This window comes from Genypterus blacodes, unplaced genomic scaffold (genome assembly GCF_046128005.1).
Source record: "Genypterus blacodes isolate CSIRO-AG114 ecotype Tasmania unplaced genomic scaffold, CSIRO-AGI_Gbla_v1 ptg000325l_1, whole genome shotgun sequence".
Classification (NCBI taxonomy): Eukaryota; Metazoa; Chordata; class Actinopteri; order Ophidiiformes; family Ophidiidae; genus Genypterus; species Genypterus blacodes.
Window position 1 is genome coordinate 97,097 of NW_027467112.1, and position 20,404 is coordinate 117,500.

Consider the following 20,404-nt stretch of genomic DNA (forward strand, 5'->3'; position numbering starts at 1 on the left):
AGTGTCTCACGGCCCAGGGGTGCAAAACAGATTTGTTTTGGTGGCCCTATAGGGGGCGCTCGCGGCCCAACAATGGGCCCCATGGTTAAGAATCACTGCTCAAACATACTTCTCTACCTCTCCAGTCTTCCTCTTACAGTACCACACTTCCTCTCTCAGTATCCGCTCATAAGCTTTTTTCAGATCTACAAAGACACAATGGAGCTCCCTCTGTCTTTCTCTGTACGTTTCCTTCAACATCCTCAAAGTGAATACTGCATCTGTGCTACTCTTTCTTGTCATGAAGCCATGTTGCTGTTCACAAACGCTCACTTCTGTCCGTAGCCTAGTTTCTATTTCTCTTTCCCACAGCTTCATTGTGTGGCACATCAACTTTATTCCCCTGTAGTTGCCACAACTCTGCACGTCTCCCTTGTACCTGGTCACAACACACTTTATGTTGTAGGCTTTCTCTGCACAAACAAGCAACAATAACAGAGAACTGAATGTTATTTTTAGTATTTGATGCGGCACATGAAGCATTTTGGATTTAGTATTTCAGAGTTTGAGCTTCAGAAATACGACACATTGCTTCTGAAATGCAAAAATTCTCTAAAAGCAAAGCCATAGATTCTGTTTGACTTTGGGAGGAGCAACAAATAGCCGTGAAAAATATTAAGCTTTCAAAATTCTTCTTTGAGTGATGAAGACGGAGTGACAGAGTGATTTTGTTTTGTCTGTGATAGTAATCAGACTAAGCTGAGAGAGTCGCTGGTTGGAGTCACTGCCGAGGTGCCCCTGAGCAAGGCACCGAACCCCCAACTGCTCCCCCCTCTGTAATGGGTGGTAATGTAATGTAAGCTGCTGCACTTTGTGTGTTTGCAGCGTCATCGTGGCAGAAAATATGAATTCGGAAGAAAGACAAACTGAAAACCACTTTCAGGTCACATTCAACTTCATTTATGAGTCTTTACTGTTAAACTCAGCTTGTTTGTTGTTATTTTCCTTTGTTTCTAACGCACAGATCTGAGCTACAGGAACAGAAGTGTTGACAGAATGAAGACAATAGAAACAGATTTTTCCTGCATTGTGTTTTTAAAACCTTTCACATATCTTCTTCTTCTCCTTCCTTTAATGTGTAGATATATATTTGATTATTTCTCAGATTTATTGGTTGATCATAAACAGCGTCAGTGTTGTGTTTACAGCTTGAACATGAAAGAAAGCAGGTGGAGCGTTGAAGCTTTAAACGTCTTTAAAAACGTCTTCTTGTCACTCTGTGTTTGCTGCCGGTCCAAAGGTTCGGTTCTGGTCCTGCTGAGTCCAGTTAAAGTTGCTAAAGTGCAGCCTGAGTGCAGAAGCTGATCTCCATGGTTGGAGCGGCGAGGCGTTTCAAACCTCCCTCTCAACAGGAAACCATCAAACAGCTTCAGCCGCTCAGCTGTCAATCACCAGCCGCAGCCTTATCTTTCCACCCGGGGGAAGTTTGAGGACCTGATAGAAAGCAGGTGGCCCTGGTCTGATCTCACAGCTCAGCAGAGCTTCAGAGCTTCACTCCACAAAATGTTTCTCCTGCCAGCCGCTGCTCTGTGTTCAGGTGAGTGTTTCCAGCCAATCAGCACCTGATGACTCAACCTGGAGACCCACTAAACTTCATTTATGGTCTCTACAGTGCTGGTTACCATGGCAGCACAGCCGATTCAGGACCAAGTATCAGTGACCAGGAGAGCTGGAGAGGAAGTCTCCTTCAGCTGTGGAGGCACTGACCAGTGTGGTACCTATTTACGGTGGTACCAGAAGAGAGAGAAGGAAACATTCAGACTGATTCTTGTTATTATATTGAGCAATTGTAAAGTTTATTCAGGTTACAACCACCTACAAAAAGATGATTTCACAGCTGTGAGACACGGGAAAAGAAGCTGTGAGCTGCAGATCAACAAAGTCAAACTCTCTCATTCAGCCACGTACTACTGTGGGTGTAGGATTAGAGGAGGAGGAGGAAGAGACCACAGTGAGCTGGGATCCCTGCAGGCTGTACAAAAACCAACTCACACACACACACACACACACACACAGGCACACACACACATACACAGGCACAAACCCACAGGCGTGCGCACACATACACACAGGCACACACACAAACACACACATAGGCACACACACATATACACAGGCACAAAGACACAGGCTCACAAACACAGGCACAAATACACACACACACAGGGACACACACACACGCACACACTCACACACACACGCACACACACACACACACACACACACATACACACAAACACAGACACAGGCACAGGCACACACACACACACACACACACACACTGGCACACACACACACACACACACACAGGCACACACACACACACAGGCACAGTAGTTTTACAAACACTGTAGAGACAAACACTCTCCTCCAGCTCTTTCAGAATAAAAGCCTGCAGCCTCACTCTGCTGGTGAGTGGAGTCGTCCTGAACACGTTCACTGACGTAGAGAAGAAGAAAGTGTGTGTCCCTCTGTCAGCAGGACATCACCATCACCTGCACCTGATGGTTTGTGACCCATAAACCAGAAGAAGGCTGAGACCAAGGCTGAAATCAAATTAGACAACAGAAGACAATGAGACAGTCATGATGATATGAAGCCTGAAGCTGAAACATGGAGCTGATGATGAAGATGAAGAGTTCAGACGTGTGCAGCTCAGCCGACTCCTTCAACATGCAGAGGTTTTGGTTACAGGATGTTTCACTGTGGAGACTACATCTTTGGCCGTGGCACTGCTCTGTATGTAACAGGTAAGATCATTATTGATTGTAAAGTTCCTCCCTTCTATAAAATGGCTGCTTTGACAGAATGTTTACGCTTAACTGGAAGAATTATGTTGAATGATTTTGTTTCTTCTGCATGAGAATAACATCATGAAGTCTTTACTTAAACTTGGGACCTGAGTTTGAGTCTGTAGCTCCCCTGAATGAGACCAGGAGGGAAATGACAGAGGAGTTATTGATCAGTATTCATCATTCTTCATCATTCTTCCTCATTTTCCTGCTCTGTTTGTCACTAAATCTGTGGTTGAAGTGAATTTCCATGATGAAGAGGATTCTATAGATCCATCCAGAGTGTTGATGAAGGTCTCAGTCTCAGTGCCATCATGATTTCATTTACTGCTTTGACTTGAATACAAACTGAGTCACTCATTAATGTTATGGATCATTTGATTGATCTGTTATTTCAATCAGAATCAGAATAGATTTGATTGCCAATTAAAAGGAATTGTTTGTGGTTATTGGTGCGATATAAAACACATAAGACAACAAGACAACAACTATGAAGAGAAACTGAAATAAATTAGAAAAACACGAGAAATTAAATAAATGAACTAAATTGAATAAGATCCAACGTAAAGGACAGATCTACAGTATGAATGTAAACATGTCATCTACAGTAAGATCAATATGAAACATACATTTAATTCATTGGAGACAAAAAACCACAAGTTGTGTTTAATATAAAGAAACAAATGAAGATGTGAATAAATTAGGGCTGTCAATCGATTAAAAAAAATTAACTAATTAATCGCACAAATTTCTGTAATTAATCGCGATTAATCTATCAAGAAATTAATTGCATTTTTCTACTTAAGACTGAAGCTTATAATGAATATCTTTTAATGTAAAATCATCAAATGAATGTAGAATAAACACAAAGAAAGTACATTTAAATTCAAAAAACATTTTAATGAACAGTGTAAATTCAAAAAAGAAAGCTCTCATCTCTCATCCTCATCCAACGTGTGTATTCTTGACACGATGGTTCCTCTCGAGGGTAAATTATAAGAGGTATCTCCCGATGCAACACGAAGTACTTCTCTCAGTCCATCATCCTCTACTGTGCTAACTGGGCGGCAGTTTTTAACAATCCAAGTAACCAAAGAATTGGTTAACCTTTCACTCACGGGTTTCGTCATTCGCCCACGAGTGCCACACTCCTGTAGAGTAGCCTGGCGAGGTCCTGTGGAGGAACTTGCAGCGGGGTGTTTTGCTCTCAGGTGATACGCCAAAGAGGTGGTACTTCTGTGGTAGTTGAATTCGGCTTTGCACACTGTGCAAATTGCTTTTGTTTTATCCAAAGAGCCGTCGGACAACTTTTTATACAGAAACTTTCCCCCTAAAAGTCCGTCGTTCGCCATCTTTCTGCCAATGACTCTCTTTTAATAAGAAAAGATGGTTGCCCGCGCAAGTGACCAAAGGTTATGGGTCAGCCACCACCGGAAGTAAACAAAACCGCGTTAATTGCGTTAAAAAATTTTAACGCATTAAAAGTTTAAAATTAATCGCCAAAATTAACGCGTTAACTTTGACAGCACTAGAATAAATAAAAGAATGAAATAAGAATGAGGCAGAAAGTCAGGAAATATAGAGAAAAGGATTCATGTGATGAAGATTTAGTTTCTCCTATATTTATCAATCCAATCTAATTCTTCCATAAATGCCGTCTCCACTTTATTAGCCCTCTGAATGTCCCTGGGGTCAAACTGTCCCCAAGGACCATACAATACTAAAAAGTTGATAAAATGTGTTTTCTGTAATCAAATGGTCTGAAATGTATAGGGGTTGTTTGATACGATGCTCTTCATGATTAGAAGAAATTTGAAGTCATTTGATTGAATTTTGGGTGTTTTATTGAATTTTTAACTCCTTTGCTCTTGAATTGTGGTAATGGGTTGGACTGGAGTTAGACTTAAGGTGTAACACTAAATTAATTGAAAATGTATACTTTATGCTTCAAATAACAGTCAAACCATTTTGGGGTCAGTGTGACCCCAGAGGACAGTAGGTGTCAGTATTTGCTCTCAGTCCAAAATTCAAAAAATTCAAAAACGGCACCCTCACTTAACTTTGACATATTCCACTCCGGTTCATGTCCAATAGTCAAGATCATATCAAATATTTAAAACATTTTTTTCCCATTTCTTAAACTCAAAAATAGGGTATATTATATGTAAACAAGGCCTTTTGGCCCTAAATTCCAAAATAAATGGAAAAATTTGTGGTGATGCGTTGGACTGGAGTCAGACTAAAGCTGTGACACAAAGAAAAATAGAAAATCTACACTTTATGGTTTAGATAACGGTCAAACTATTTGGGGTCAATTTCACCCCAGAGGGCCTTAGGTGTGTGTGTGTGTAACACGGGAGGACATTACAAGGGTTAGGTACATGTGCATGCAGGCCTGTAGGAACTTGCTCATGATTGGATCTGTCAATCATTCACCAAAGTGTTGAGAATGAGAAATGATGTTGACTGTGTGTTTGCTGTCTGCTGCCAAACCTCAGATGATTCTGTTGTGAGGCCCGTGGTGAGCGTTTACCCTGCAGTGCCCACGGCCCAGCTGCAGGGGAGGAGCACCCTGCTGTGTCTGGCCTCAGGCATGTCTCCTCCTCTGGTCCGCTTCTCCTGGAAAAGACAGAAGGAGAACGGCTCGCTGGAGGAGCTGCCCGCCGCCCGGGGAGGAGAGCAGCTGGAGCTCAGAGAGCCGGGCCGCAGCGCCGCCGTCAGGATCGTCCGGCAAGAGGCCGCCGCCTACCGGTACGTCTGCTACGTCCAGCACGAGGCCGGCACAGTGGAGGCACAGACGGCACAAGGTAACGAGCCCAGACAGACTGTGTGAGCCGCTGATTCACACAAGAGCTGCAGTCTAACATGTTCCCCCTGTTCCTGCTTCAGAGGTTCCTGCTGTCCTTGGCTATCTCCCTCTCTCAGTGACCTTGCAGTCAGAGTGCAGGGTGAAGCTGCTCTGTGTGCTGTACTCAGTGCTGGTGATGAAGAGCTTGGTGTACTGCTGTGGAGTCTCTCTGCTGCTGATCCTCACAGGCCAGCAGTCGTCCAGCAGGCTCACACACGCTGGCTGACTGACTGTTCTCCAGCTGGGTTCCCGTCTGTCTGACAGACCTCCGCCCTGAACCCACAGAGCCTGACGGCAGACCTGAGCCGTCCATCTAGTCCACATGTTTGATGTGCTGGGAAGCTTCAGCAATAAATTCCTTCACATACAAAAACGTCCCATGGATTTTGTTCCCCACTCTTTAATGTCATATTGTTTGATGGTTAGTGTTGTTTGCCTTGTTGTTGTTGTTCTTCCTGAGTTCTTCCAGGTTCAAATTTGAGTTCAGCCGTTTATTGGAAACAAGAAGAAGAGTTTGTGTTTTTAAAATGCTCTTATTTGTGAAGATTCCATCACTGAACGTCTCTAAAAGGAGGATTATGAACGTTCACACACAAAACTAGAAGAGCAAGACCGAGTCCAGACTCATTTAGTCCTGATTTGATAATACAAGTGTGCAAAAACAATAAATCACCTGAATAATAGGAGATGTATTTCTGTATTTGTGGTAAGAAGGCGTATCTTTAAATGGATCTGGATCTGGACCTCATTACAGCCTTTGAGTGTGGATCGTGACATAAATGTGAGCCGGATCTTCCCGGATCGGCACCAAGCCAGGTGTTCAACAGAACCGCAACAGAACAAGATGCTAACTGACACATGAGGGAACCCAAGCAAACCAAATCACACACAAGAGGTTGAAAGATGGACACCAACTCCATACAAGACAACAGAAGCTCAACCTGAACCCCCCCCGCCACACGCAGCACATGGTTCGGTCCTGTTGTTCATTCCATGGCGATGATGTGAAGACGAAGAAGAAGTCTCCGCTGACGCTGTCTTGCTTGTATTGCTCCTTTTTATACCATGCTTGTTCTTGTGAAACTATGTAAGACCTCTGTATCCTATTCTATATGGAGCCCTAAACCCTGACCCATTGTCTATGGACCTCTAAATTTGACTCAGAGGTCTCTTCTCCTACACATTCCACAATACCACACTTTCTATAGACCTGTGTAGACACTACAGTCCGTTAAGGATTTCAGAGTCCTCAGCCTTCTGCCACAGCTTTGACTCCATGAGGAAGAGACCCGGCCCAGCAACCACGGTAACACAAAGACAAACAATCAAATGTTGAATATCACAGGAAGTTGCTTGTGTAAACCTACAGTGTTAAACTTTGTGTGTGTGTGTGTGTGTGTGTGTGTGTGTGTGTTTGTGTGTGTGTGTGTGTGAATGTGTGTGGGTGTGTGTGTGTGTGTGTGTGTGTGTGTGTGTGTGTGTGTGTGTGTGTGTGTGTGTGTGTGTTTACTTGAGATGAGTCAGGAAACTGCTGCAGCTGAAACCGCATCTACCAATGTGACATCTATAGGAGATGATTGATAGATAGGCTGTAGATTAGGCTGCTTGTGTGTGTGTGTGTGTGTGTGTGTGTGTGTGTGTGTGGGTGTGTGTGTGTGTGTGTGTGTCTGTGTGGGTGTGTGTGTATGTGTGTGTGTGTGTGTGTGTGTGTGTGTGTGGGTGTGTCTGTGTGTGTGTGTGTGTGTGTGTGTGTGTGTCTGTGTGTGTGTGTTTGTGTGTGTGTGTGCGCGCGCGTGTGTGTGTGTGTGTGTGTTTGTGTGTCAGTGTGTGTGTGTGTTTGTGTGTGTGTGTTTGTGTGTGTGTCATTGAGCTCTGGAGTTGTGTTGTTTATTCAAGTATAAAGTCATAAATGTAGTCTTTAATCATTTGTAATGTGAGCGTTTGCTCTCTGCAGGGTCTTTGTGTCTCTGTCTCTTCTTCTCTTCTTCTGTCTGAGTTGTTGTTGCTGCAGGTTTGGATCACAGATGAAGAAGCTGCAGTATTAAAGGAGGATTTCCTGGAAGCATTCTGTGGTTTAGAACCATCGACTCTAAACCACAGCAGCATCAGTGTGAAAGCTGCAGAGCACAAACTCTCACAGTGTGAACGCCGCAGCACAGGAAGCTCCAGGCTTTACAACCACTCTGATTGGCTGTGCAGTTATGAGAAATACAACTTTAATGTAATGAAGTTTGAATGATTGAACTGAAGGAAGTTGAGATCCAGGCCTCAATTCATCCTCATGATGGGATCAGGAGGAAGATCAGGAACAACAACAACAAAGCAAACAACACTAACCATCAAACAATATGACATTAAAGAGTGGGGAACAAAATCCATGGGACGTTTTTGTATGTGAAGGAATTTATTGCTGAAGCTTCCCAGCACATCAAACATGTGGACTAGATGGACGGCTCAGGTCTGCCGTCAGGCTCTGTGGGTTCAGGGCGGAGGTCTGTCAGACAGACGGGAACCCAGCTGGAGAACAGTCAGTCAGCGTGTGTGAGCCTGCTGGACGACTGCTGGCCTGTGAGGATCAGCAGCAGAGAGACTCCACAGCAGTACACCAAGCTCTTCATCACCAGCACTGAGTACAGCACACAGAGCAGCTTCACCCTGCACTCTGACTGCAAGGTCACTGAGAGAGGGAGAGAGCCAAGGACAGCAGGAACCTCTGAAGCAGGAACAGGGGGAACATGTTAGACTGCAGCTCTTGTGTGAATCAGCGAGCACAGTCTGTCTGGGCTCGTTACCTTGTGCCGTCTGTGCCTCCACTGTGCCGGCCTCGTGCTGGACGTAGCAGACGTACCGGTAGGCGGCGGCCTCTTGCCGGACGATCCTGACGGCGGCGCTGCGGCCCGGCTCTCTGAGCTCCAGCTGCTCTCCTCCCCGGGCGGCGGGCAGCTCCTCCAGCGAGCCGTTCTCCTTCTGTCTTTTCCAGGAGAAGCGGACCAGAGGAGGAGACATGCCTGAGGCCAGACACAGCAGGGTGCTCCTCCCCTGCAGCTGGGCCGTGGGCACTGCAGGGTAAACGCTCACCACGGGCCTCACAACAGAATCATCTGAGGTTTGGCAGCAGACAGCAAACACACAGTCAACATCATTTCTCATTCTCAACACTTTGGTGAATGATTGACAGATCCAGAGCAAGTTCCTACAGGCCTGCATGCACATGTACCTAACCCTTGTAATGTCCTCCCGTGTTACACACACACACCTAAGGCCCTCTTGGGTGAAATTATCCCCAAAAAGTCTGACCGTTATCTAAACCATAAAGTGTCAATTTTCATTTTTTGTGTCACAGCTTTAGTCTGACTCCAGTCCAACGCATCACCACACATTTTTCCATTTATTTTGGAATTTAGGGGCCAAAAGGCCTTGTTTACATACAATATACCCTATTTTTGAGTTTAAGAAATGGGAAAAAAATGTTTTAAATATTTGATATGATCTTAACTATTGGACATGAACCGGAGTGGAATATGTCAAAGTTAAGTGAGGGTGCCGTTTTTGAATTTTTTTGAATTTTGGACTGAGAGCAAATACTAACACCTACTGTCCTCTGGGGTCACACTGACCCCAAAATGGTTTGACTGTTATTTGAAGCATAAAGTATACATTTTCAATTAATTTAGTGTCACAGCTTTAGTCTGACTCCAGTCCAACCCATTACCACAAAAATTTCCCTTAATTTTAGAATTTAGGGCCAATAGCGCTTGTTTACATAAAAGTAGGTCAAGTAAGGCAGGGATTTGGGCTTCTGCAGGCCCAAATGGAATGTAAAATGGACCTGGCATTGCATGCTGCCCATACCTCCTGTTGTTGTGCAATCATTAAATAACCATTGCTTGACCACACACATCAAACATCCAAGATAACAGATGTGTTGGAGAGCAGTCTGCTGTGACTTTTTGCTCCATTACATCACTTTGTGCTTCGGCACCATTTTCACCCCAGGAGCAAAGGAGTTAAAAATTCAATAAAACACCCAAAATTCAATCAAATTTCTTCTAATCATGAAGAGCATCGTATCAAACAACCCCTATACATTTCAGACCATTTGATTACAGAAAACACATTTTATCAACTTTTTAGTATTGTATGGTCCTTGGGGACAGTTTGACCCCAGGGACATTCAGAGGGCTAATAAAGTGGAGACGGCATTTATGGAAGAATTAGATTGGATTGATAAATATAGGAGAAACTAAATCTTCATCACATGAATCCTTTTCTCTATATTTCCTGACTTTCTGCCTCATTCTTATTTCATTCTTGTATTTATTCACATCTTCATTTGTTTCTTTATATTAAACACAACTTGTGGTTTTTTGTCTCCAATGAATTAAATGTATGTTTCATATTGATCTTACTGTAGATGACATGTTTACATTCATACTGTAGATCTGTCCTTTACGTTGGATCTTATTCAATTTAGTTCATTTATTTAATTTCTCGTGTTTTTCTAATTTATTTCAGTTTCTCTTCATAGTTGTTGTCTTGTTGTCTTATGTGTTTTATATCGCACCAATAACCACAAACAATTCCTTTTAATTGGCAATCAAATCTATTCTGATTCTGATTGAAATAACAGATCAATCAAATGATCCATAACATTAATGAGTGACTCAGTTTGTATTCAAGTCAAAGCAGTAAATGAAATCATGATGGCACTGAGACTGAGACCTTCATCAACACTCTGGATGGATCTATAGAATCCTCTTCATCATGGAAATTCACTTCAACCACAGATTTAGTGACAAACAGAGCAGGAAAATGAGGAAGAATGATGAAGAATGATGAATACTGATCAATAACTCCTCTGTCATTTCCCTCCTGGTCTCATTCAGGGGAGCTACAGACTCAAACTCAGGTCCCAAGTTTAAGTAAAGACTTCATGATGTTATTCTCATGCAGAAGAAACAAAATCATTCAACATAATTCTTCCAGTTAAGCGTAAACATTCTGTCAAAGCAGCCATTTTATAGAAGGGAGGAACTTTACAATCAATAATGATCTTACCTGTTACATACAGAGCAGTGCCACGGCCAAAGATGTAGTCTCCACAGTGAAACATCCTGTAACCAAAACCTCTGCATGTTGAAGGAGTCGGCTGAGCTGCACACGTCTGAACTCTTCATCTTCATCATCAGCTCCATGTTTCAGCTTCAGGCTTCATATCATCATGACTGTCTCATTGTCTTCTGTTGTCTAATTTGATTTCAGCCTTGGTCTCAGCCTTCTTCTGGTTTATGGGTCACAAACCATCAGGTGCAGGTGATGGTGATGTCCTGCTGACAGAGGGACACACACTTTCTTCTTCTCTACGTCAGTGAACGTGTTCAGGACGACTCCACTCACCAGCAGAGTGAGGCTGCAGGCTTTTATTCTGAAAGAGCTGGAGGAGAGTGTTTGTCTCTACAGTGTTTGTAAAACTACTGTGCCTGTGTGTGTGTGTGTGTGTGTGTGTGTGTGTGTGTGTGTGTGTGTGTGTGTGTGTGTGTATGTGTGTGCCTTTGTGTGTGTGTGTGTGTTTGTGTGTGTGTGTGTGTGTGTGCCTGTGTGTATGTGTGTGCGCGCCTGTGTGTTTGTGCCTGTGTATGTGTGTGTGTGCCTGTGTGTGTTTTTGTGTGTGTGTGTGTGTGTGTGCCTGTGTGTATGTGTGCGCGCGCCTGTGTGTGTGTGCCTGTGTGTGTGTTTGTTTGTGTGTGTGTGCGTGTGTGTGCCTGCCTGTGTGTGTGTGTTTGTGCGTGTGCGTGTGCGTGTATGTGCCTGTGCCTGTGCCTGTGCCTGTGCGCGAGCGTGTGTGTGTGTGTGTGTGTGTGTGTGTGTGTGTGTGTGTGTGAGTTGGTTTTTGTACAGCCTGCAGGGATCCCAGCTCACTGTGGTCTCCACTCCAACACACACAGTAGTACGTGGCTGAATGAGAGAGTTTGACTTCGTTGATCTGCAGCTCACAGCTTCTTGTCCCATTTCTCACAGCTGTGAAATCATCTTTTTGTTGATGGTTGTAACCTGATTCAACTTTACCATTGCTCAATCTAATAAAAAGAATCTGTCTGAATGTTTCCTTCTCTCTCTTCTGGTACCACAATACAGCACCACACCGGTCAGTTCCTCCACAGCTGAAGGAGACTTCCTCTCCAGCTCTCCTGGTCACAGACACTTGGTCCTGAATCGGCTGTGCTGCCATGGTAACCAGCACTGTAGAGACCATAAATAAAGTTTAGTGGGTCTCCAGGTTGAGTCATCAGGTGCTGATTGGCTGGAAACACTCACCTGAACACAGAGCAGCGGCTGGCAGGAGAAACATTTTGTGGAGTGAAGCTCTGAAGCTCTGCTGAGCTGTGAGATCAGACCAGGGCCACCTGCTTTCTATCAGGTCCTCAAACTTCCCCCGGGTGGAAAGATAAGGCTGCGGCTGGTGATTGACAGCTGAGCGGCTGAAGCTGTTTGATGGTTTCCTGTTGAGAGGGAGGTTTGAAACGCCTCGCCGCTCCAACCATGGAGATCAGCTTCTGCACTCAGGCTGCACTTTAGCAACTTTAACTGGACTCAGCAGGACCAGAACCGAACCTTTGGACCGGCAGCAAACACAGAGTGACAAGAAGACGTTTTTAAAGACGTTTAAAGCTTCAACGCTCCACCTGCTTTCTTTCATGTTCAAGCTGTAAACACAACACTGACGCTGTTTATGATCAACCAATATCACAGCACAATATTGATTCATAAACCAATAAATCTGAGAAATAATCAAATATGTATCTACACATTAAAAGAAGAAGAAGATATTTTTTTATTTATTAACATCTGAATGTGTGAAATGTTTCCAACCAGATCAAACAGAAAAAGCCTGAACCTGCACTCCTTCAACTTACAAGGTTAGAATGAAAATGTTTCAAATCAATTATCAGGACATAAAAGTGATCAGCAGGGCTTCAATCCAAATACTGTATTATTACAACAAATAAAGTAACTATCAATATCCTCAGGTTACCAAACAAATACTGTTCTAAAATAGTGTTTACATATCTGCCGATTTTTAAAAGTAATAATAAAATAGAAATAGACATAAAGAAATAATTCTGAGTTCAATGTCATTGTGAGCCTCATGTTATACAATTGCTATATTTTGCGTGCAGAGTTTACTTTTGCACATTTTCGTTATTTAATCGTGAATATGACAGTTTTGTTTTTTCCTCTTTCACATCTGATAACTCAAATTGTAAATTTAAAGGGTGTGCACATTAATTAAAGAACATTTCAGTTATTTTGTTAAGCCTGGTCCCTATGACACACTGCTTTTCATTTTATTGAAATCGTTTAAAACTGATTTCTGACTAAATCTCATTTTATCATTAAGTAGATTTTTCACAATCACGTCACAAATAACAACGACTATGGTAGTTTTCATTTAATTAAATAAATGATTTCTGGTTTTATTATTGTCTCTTTCAAACTTGTATATTTAAGTCCGTGTAAATAAAAGATTAGATCGCTGTGGCGGAAATTCACGTTGACTTCTTTTGTCCCTGAGGTGGGTAAAATATCGCCTCCTTGTGGTGAACTGACGGAAGCACAGACACCCAAATATGCGGGACGATCACCATGACAACACGATGACGCTGCATCTTTACTTTACTAGAGACACTCTACTGACATCTAGTGGACGGAATAGCGCACAGCCTCACTTACACTAGTTCCCCTGCCGTTCTTCTTTTCCTTCCGGCCGGGTTAACCCTTCAGGGGTCGCCACAGTAAGTCATCCGTCTCCATCCACCCCTATCCTCTGCATCCTCTCCTCTTCCACCAGCTAACCTCATATCCTCCTTCACTACATCCATAGATCTCCTTCTCCTCTTCAGTCTTCCTCTAGGCCTCCTTGCCTGGTTGTTCCCACCTTAGCATCCTTTTCCCAATAGATTCCCTCTCCCTCCTCTGTACATGTCCAAACCATCTCAGTCTGGCCTCTCTGACTTTATCTCCAAAACATCTAACATGTGTCGTCCCTCTTATGAACTCATTCCTGATCCTATCCATCCTTGTCACTCCCAAAGAGAACCTCAACATTTTCATTTCTGCTACCTCTACCTCTTCCTCCTGTCTCTTCCTCAGTGCCTCTGTCTCCAAACTGAACAGCATCTCTGGTCTCACCACTGTCACGTCCATCTTTCCTCTCATTCTTGCTGAGACTCTTTTGTCACACATCACTCCTGACACTTTTCTCCAGCCGTTCCATCCTGCTTGCCCACGTTTCTTCACCTCTTCTCCACTCTCTGTTGCTCTGGACTGTTGACCTTAGGTTCTTCAAATCCTCCACCTTCTTGATCTTTTCTCCCTGTAACCTCACTGTTCCACTTGTGTCCCTCTCATTCACACACATATGTACTCTGTCTTACTGCGGCTCATCTTCATCCCTCTTCTTTCCGGTGCGTACCTCCACCTCTCCAGATTTTCCTCCACCTGCTCCCTGCTCTCACTACAGATCACAATGTCATCTGCAAACATCCTGGTCCATGGAGACTCCTGTCTGACTTCATCTGTCAATCTGTCCATCACCATAGCAAACAGGAAGGGTCTCATATCTGATCCTTGATGCAGTCCCACCTCCACGTTGAACTCAAATGACATGAACCATGTGCTCATCACAAAGATATTGATCTATTTTTCAAACATAACCCAGCACAAACAACAACATGCAGAACAACAAAGAGGAGGGACTCAAAAAAACTGATGAAAAAACTTCATTTTTTGGAATGGACACATTCAAAATAATGTTTTTTTCTTAAATAAATAAACTGTATCAGTAAAAGTAAAGTGCAAATGAAAATACAGCCTTCTAATCTGCAAATGAATTTAAAAGGTGCATGGCAGAGGCCGAACTTGCTCTTCATAACAGTGACCAATGAAAAATAACAGCCACAACTCCATTTTTTTACTTCTTACACAGCTCAGACATGATCAGATCTAGTCTAGGTGGAATGGAGGAAAGGCAAACTCTCAGAGTTGCCTCCAGCGTTGATCTGAGTCTGTTTCGGGCTTTGGTCTTAGTTGTGGCCAGCCTAATATCATTCATAAACGCCACGGCAAGCGTGTCCATTTCATTTCGCATGGTTAGACTCCTGCTACGTCGCGTGTATGACGTCATAGGGTTGAATGAATGAATGAACAGCTGATTCACCCTGATCGTCTCTTTTTTTTTTGCTATTTGTTGTTATTGAAGCAGATATTGTTCATGACATTGTGCAGACAGGTGTAGGGTATTTTGGAGATCATTTTTTATAGAGAAAGAGGGGAAAGAGGAGAGAGAGAGAAGGGAGGAAGGCTGTGTTATCCCTACTATTGTTGTTGATCTTTATACATAGACCCTGAGGTACAGTGTGAGCACAAGTGGGCTGGAGTTGCAATGATGTCATAGGGTACATACAGAACTTACAGGATGATGTCAAACAGCAATGTAGGCTAGAACAAATCGCATCATAGGTTGTGATAGAGAGAGAGAGAGATAGGGGAGAAACAAACAGGAAAGGAAAGAGAGACGGCGTCCCACCCCGAAACCCCACCCAACCCCACATTCATACAACCACGCCTTCACACACCCCCGTCCTGGTCTGCCTGAAATGCAAAATAAAATGATCAAATAAATGAAAAAAGGAACTGATCTGTGTTCTGGTAATCAGTCACTGGTCTGGCATAGCCTGTAGATCTGTGAGATAGGAGAGGAAAGGTTGACCTCTGATAGAATTTATCAGTGTGGTTCCTCACAGTGCATTTGATTTTCTCCAGTCTTAAGAAAGTACATTGTATCCTTAAGCCATTGCGGAATAGAGGGAGGGGTGAGGGATTTCCAATGTAGGAGCAGGCGTCGCCTGGCAAGCAAAGAGGTGAACATGAACTAAATTTCCTTTTGTGGGGTGATCGACTCGTTTGTCCGTGAATCTCCACACCTCTTTTTTGTTGAATTTGCCCTTTAAGTGCACTTTCTTTTCTAAAATCCCCAAATCATTTCTAAAAGCCTGTTTGACGCTGCAACACCTGAGTGTCTCACGGCCCAGGGGTGCAAAACAGATTTGTTTTGGTGGCCCTATAGGGGGCGCTCGCGGCCCAACAATGGGCCCCATGGTTAAGAATCACTGCTCAAACATACTTCTCTACCTCTCCAGTCTTCCTCTTACAGTACCACACTTCCTCTCTCAGTATCCGCTCATAAGCTTTTTTCAGATCTACAAAGACACAATGGAGCTCCCTCTGTCTTTCTCTGTACGTTTCCTTCAACATCCTCAAAGTGAATACTGCATCTGTGCTACTCTTTCTTGTCATGAAGCCATGTTGCTGTTCACAAACGCTCACTTCTGTCCGTAGCCTAGTTTCTATTTCTCTTTCCCACAGCTTCATTGTGTGGCACATCAACTTTATTCCCCTGTAGTTGCCACAACTCTGCACGTCTCCCTTGTACCTGGTCACAACACACTTTATGTTGTAGGCTTTCTCTGCACAAACAAGCAACAATAACAGAGAACTGAATGTTATTTTTAGTATTTGATGCGGCACATGAAGCATTTTGGATTTAGTATTTCAGAGTTTGAGCTTCAGAAATACGACACATTGCTTCTGAAATGCAAAAATTCTCTAAAAGCAAAGCCATAGATTCTGTTTGACTTTGGGAGGAGCAACAAATAGCCGTGAAAAATATTAAGCTTTCAAAATTCTTCTTTGAGTGATGAAGACGGAGTGACAGAGTGATTTTGTTTTGTCTGTGATAGTAATCAGACTAAGCTGAGAGAGTCGCTGGTTGGAGTCACTGCCGAGGTGCCCCTGAGCAAGGCACCGAACCCCCAACTGCTCCCCCCTCTGTAATGGGTGGTAATGTAATGTAAGCTGCTGCACTTTGTGTGTTTGCAGCGTCATCGTGGCAGAAAACATGAATTCGGAAGAAACACAAACTGAAAACCACTTTCAGGTCACATTCAACTTCATTTATGAGTCTTTACTGTTAAACTCAGCTTGTTTGTTGTTATTTTCCTTTGTTTCTAACGCACAGATCTGAGCTACAGGAACAGAAGTGTTGACAGAATGAAGACAATAGAAACAGATTTTTCCTGCATTATGTTTTTAAAACCTTTCACATATCTTCTTCTTCTCCTTCCTTTAATGTGTAGATATATATTTGATTATTTCTCAGATTTATTGGTTGATCATAAACAGCGTCAGTGTTGTGTTTACAGCTTGAACATGAAAGAAAGCAGATGGAGCGTTGAAGCTTTAAACGTCTTTAAAAACGTCTTCTTGTCACTCTGTGTTTGCTGCCGGTCCAAAGGTTCGGTTCTGGTCCTGCTGAGTCCAGTTAAAGTTGCTAAAGTGCAGCCTGAGTGCAGAAGCCGATCTCCATGGTTGGAGCGGCGAGGCGTTTCAAACCTCCCTCTCAACAGGAAACCATCAAACAGCTTCAGCTGCTCAGCTGTCAATCACCAGCCGCAGCCTTATCTTTCCACCCGGGGGAAGTTTGAGGACCTGATAGAAAGCAGGTGGCCCTGGTCTGATCTCACAGCTCAGCAGAGCTTCAGAGCTTCACTCCACAAAATGTTTCTCCTGCCAGCCGCTGCTCTGTGTTCAGGTGAGTGTTTCCAGCCAATCAGCACCTGATGACTCAACCTGGAGACCCACTAAACTTCATTTATGGTCTCTACAGTGCTGGTTACCATGGCAGCACAGCCGATTCAGGACCAAGTATCAGTGACCAGGAGAGCTGGAGAGGAAGTCTCCTTCAGCTGTGGAGGCACTGACCAGTGTGGTACCTATTTACGGTGGTACCAGAAGAGAGAGAAGGAAACATTCAGACTGATTCTTTTTATTGATATGAGCGATGGTGAAGTTATTTCAGGTTCCAACCATCCACAAGAAGATGATTTCACAGCTGTGAGACATGGGACAAGAAGCTGTGAGCTGCAGATCAACGAAGTCAAACTCTCTCATTCAGCCACGTACTACTGTCAGTGTTTGATTAGAGGAGGAGACCACAGTGAGCTGGGATCCCTGCAGGCTGTACAAAAACCAACTCACACACACACACACACACACACACACACACAGGCACAAACACACTGGCACACTGGCACACACACACTCACACACACACGCACACACACGCATACACACACACACACACAGGCACAGGCACAGGCACACAAACACACACACACACACACACACACACACACACACACACAAACACACACACACACACACAGGCGCACACACACACACACACACACATACACACACACACACGCACGCGCACACGCACACGCACAGGCACACGCACACACACACACAGGCAGGCACACACAAACACACGCACACACAGGAAAACATACACACACACAAACACACACACAGGCACACACACACATACACAGGCACAAACACACAGGCGCACACACACACACACAGGCACACACATACACACACACACACACATACACAAACACACACACAAGCACACACACATACACACTGGCACACACACACACACACACACACACACACACACACACACACACACACACACACACACACACACACACACACACACACAGGCACAGTAGTTTTACAAACACTGTAGAGACAAACACTCTCCTCCAGCTCTTTCAGAATAAAAGCCTGCAGCCTCACTCTGCTGGTGAGTGGAGTCGTCCTGAACACGTTCACTGACGTAGAGAAGAAGAAAGTGTGTGTCCCTCTGTCAGCAGGACATCACCATCACCTGCACCTGATGGTTTGTGACCCATAAACCAGAAGAAGACTGAGACCAAGGCTGAAATCAAATTAGACAACAGAAGACAATGAGACAGTCATGATGATATGAAGCCTGAAGCTGAAACATGGAGCTGATGATGAAGATGAAGAGTTCAGACGTGTGCAGCTCAGCCGACTCCTTCAACATGCAGAGGTTTTTGTTACAGGATGTTTCACTGTGGAGCCCTCTTTGGCCGTGGCACTGCTCTGTATGTAACAGGTAAGATCATTATTGATTGTAAAGTTCCTCCCTTCTATAAAATGGCTGCTTTGACAGAATGTTTACGCTTAACTGGAAGAATTATGTTGAATGATTTTGTTTCTTCTGCATGAGAATAACATCATGAAGTCTTTACTTAAACTTGGGACCTGAGTTTGAGTCTGTAGCTCCCCTGAATGAGACCAGGAGGGAAATGACAGAGGAGTTATTGATCAGTATTCATCATTCTTCATCATTCTTCCTCATTTTCCTGCTCTGTTTGTCACTAAATCTGTGGTTGAAGTGAATTTCCATGATGAAGAGGATTCTATAGATCCATCCAGAGTGTTGATGAAGGTCTCAGTCTCAGTGCCATCATGATTTCATTTACTGCTTTGACTTGAATACAAACTGAGTCACTCATTAATGTTATGGATCATTTGATTGATCTGTTATTTCAATCAGAATCAGAATAGATTTGATTGCCAATTAAAAGGAATTGTTTGCGATATAAAACACATAAGACAACAAGACAACAACTATGAAGAGAAACTGAAATAAATTAGAAAAACACGAGAAATTAAATAAATGAACTAAATTGAATAAGATCCAACGTAAAGGACAGATCTACAGTATGAATGTAAACATGTCAAAAAGGATTCATGTGATGAAGATTTAGTTTCTCCTATATTTATCAATCCAATCTAATTCTTCCATAAATGCCGTCTCCACTTTATTAGCCCTCTGAATGTCCCTGGGGTCAAACTGTCCCCAAGGACCATACAATACTAAAAAGTTGATAAAATGTGTTTTCTGTAATCAAATGGTCTGAAATGTATAGGGGTTGTTTGATACGATGCTCTTCATGATTGGAAGAAATTTGAAGTCATTTGATTGAATTTTGGGTGTTTTATTGAATTTTTAACTCCTTTGCTCCTGGGGTGAAAATGGTGCCGAAGCACAAAGTGATGTAATGGGGCAAAAAGTCACAGCAGACTGCTCTCCAACACATCTGTTATCTTGGATGTTTGATGTGTGTGGTCAAGCAATGGTTATTTAATGATTGCACCACTAAATTAATTGAAAATGTATACTTTATGCTTCAAATAACAGTCAAACCATTTTGGGGTCAGTGTGACCCCAGAGGACAGTAGGTGTTAGTATTTGCTCTCAGTCCAAAATTCAAAAAAATTCAAAAACGGCACCCTCACTTAACTTTGACAGATTCCACTCCGGTTCCTGTCCAATAGTCAAGATCATATCAAATATTTAAAACATTTTTTCCCATTTCTTAAACTCAAAAATAGGGTATATTGTATGTAAACAAGGCCTTTTGGCTCTAAATTCCAAAATAAATGGAAAAATGTGTGGTGATGCGTTGGACTGGAGTCAGACTAAAGCTGTGACACAAAAAATGAAAATTGAAACTTTATGGTTTAGATAACGGTCAGACTTTTTGGGGATAATTTCACCCCAGAGGGCCTTAGGTGTGTGTGTGTGTAACACGGGAAACATTACAAGGGTTAGGTACATGTGCATGCAGGCCTGTAGGAACTTGCTCATGATTGGATCTGTCAATCATTCACCAAAGTGTTGAGAATGAGAAATGATGTTGACTGTGTGTTTGCTGTCTGCTGCCAAACCTCAGATGATTCTGTTGTGAGGCCCGTGGTGAGCGTTTACCCTGCAGTGCCC

General features: G+C 43.3%; 3 protein-coding genes and 1 long non-coding RNA gene across 6 annotated transcripts in view; 3 read left to right on the forward strand and 1 right to left on the reverse strand.

Annotated features, from left to right (window-relative positions):
• The first annotated feature begins 1,165 nt into the window (after positions 1-1,165).
• On the forward strand, positions 1,166-6,068 carry LOC142988376 (M1-specific T cell receptor beta chain-like). The gene is made up of 5 exons (XM_076137535.1): positions 1,166-1,576; positions 1,652-1,957; positions 2,751-2,789; positions 5,330-5,638; positions 5,721-6,068. Exons 1-5 carry the CDS (start codon positions 1,543-1,545, stop codon positions 5,903-5,905), a joined length of 873 nt encoding a protein of 290 aa, XP_075993650.1. The 5' UTR covers positions 1,166-1,542; the 3' UTR covers positions 5,906-6,068.
• Positions 3,528-5,075, forward strand: LOC142988377 (uncharacterized). Its single transcript, XR_012960580.1, has 2 exons — positions 3,528-4,069; positions 4,128-5,075. It is a non-coding gene; the product is annotated as an uncharacterized LOC142988377 (long non-coding RNA).
• Positions 6,069-8,070: 2,002 nt separating the features above from the next.
• LOC142988372 (immunoglobulin lambda-1 light chain-like) lies at positions 8,071-12,397 on the reverse strand. 3 transcript variants are annotated; one of them, XM_076137531.1, is made up of 5 exons: positions 11,995-12,397; positions 11,599-11,919; positions 10,738-10,776; positions 8,472-8,780; positions 8,071-8,356 (listed from the first exon to the last, which is right to left on the reverse strand). In XM_076137531.1, the coding sequence occupies exons 1-5, from the start codon at positions 12,026-12,028 to the stop codon at positions 8,208-8,210; spliced, it is 852 nt and encodes a 283-aa protein (XP_075993646.1). In that variant the 5' UTR covers positions 12,029-12,397; the 3' UTR covers positions 8,071-8,207. The 3 variants fall into 3 exon arrangements, with proteins under 3 accessions (XP_075993646.1, XP_075993645.1, XP_075993644.1); XM_076137530.1 differs by having other exon boundaries at positions 8,071-8,392; positions 11,611-11,919; positions 11,995-12,393; XM_076137529.1 differs by having other exon boundaries at positions 8,071-8,392; positions 11,995-12,393.
• Positions 12,398-17,176: 4,779 nt separating this feature from the next.
• Positions 17,177-20,404, forward strand: part of LOC142988369 (Ig heavy chain Mem5-like) — a 5,146-nt gene continuing 1,918 nt past the window's right edge. Inside the window, exons 1-4 of the mRNA XM_076137523.1 lie at positions 17,177-17,329; positions 17,405-17,734; positions 18,695-18,730; positions 20,358-20,404. The exon at positions 20,358-20,404 is cut by the window's right edge and continues 262 nt beyond it. Coding sequence (XP_075993638.1) covers positions 17,296-17,329; positions 17,405-17,734; positions 18,695-18,730; positions 20,358-20,404 — 447 coding nt within the window. The 5' untranslated portion in view covers positions 17,177-17,295. The remainder of the gene's footprint in view (positions 17,330-17,404; positions 17,735-18,694; positions 18,731-20,357) is intronic.

Excerpts from the sequence above, each read along its gene's own strand:
- LOC142988372 (XM_076137529.1), bottom strand. The coding sequence starts at position 12,028 with ATGTTTCTCCTGCCAGCCGCTGCTCTGTGTTCAG. Across the intron at positions 8,781-10,737 it reads CACTGCTCTGTATGTAACAG|ATGATTCTGTTGTGAGGCCC; the intron begins GTAAGATCATTA and ends GCCAAACCTCAG. Across the intron at positions 8,393-8,471 it reads GGAGGCACAGACGGCACAAG|AGGTTCCTGCTGTCCTTGGC; the intron begins GTAACGAGCCCA and ends TTCCTGCTTCAG.
- LOC142988376 (XM_076137535.1), top strand. The coding sequence starts at position 1,543 with ATGTTTCTCCTGCCAGCCGCTGCTCTGTGTTCAG. Across the intron at positions 1,577-1,651 it reads AGCCGCTGCTCTGTGTTCAG|TGCTGGTTACCATGGCAGCA; the intron begins GTGAGTGTTTCC and ends TGGTCTCTACAG. Across the intron at positions 2,790-5,329 it reads CACTGCTCTGTATGTAACAG|ATGATTCTGTTGTGAGGCCC; the intron begins GTAAGATCATTA and ends GCCAAACCTCAG.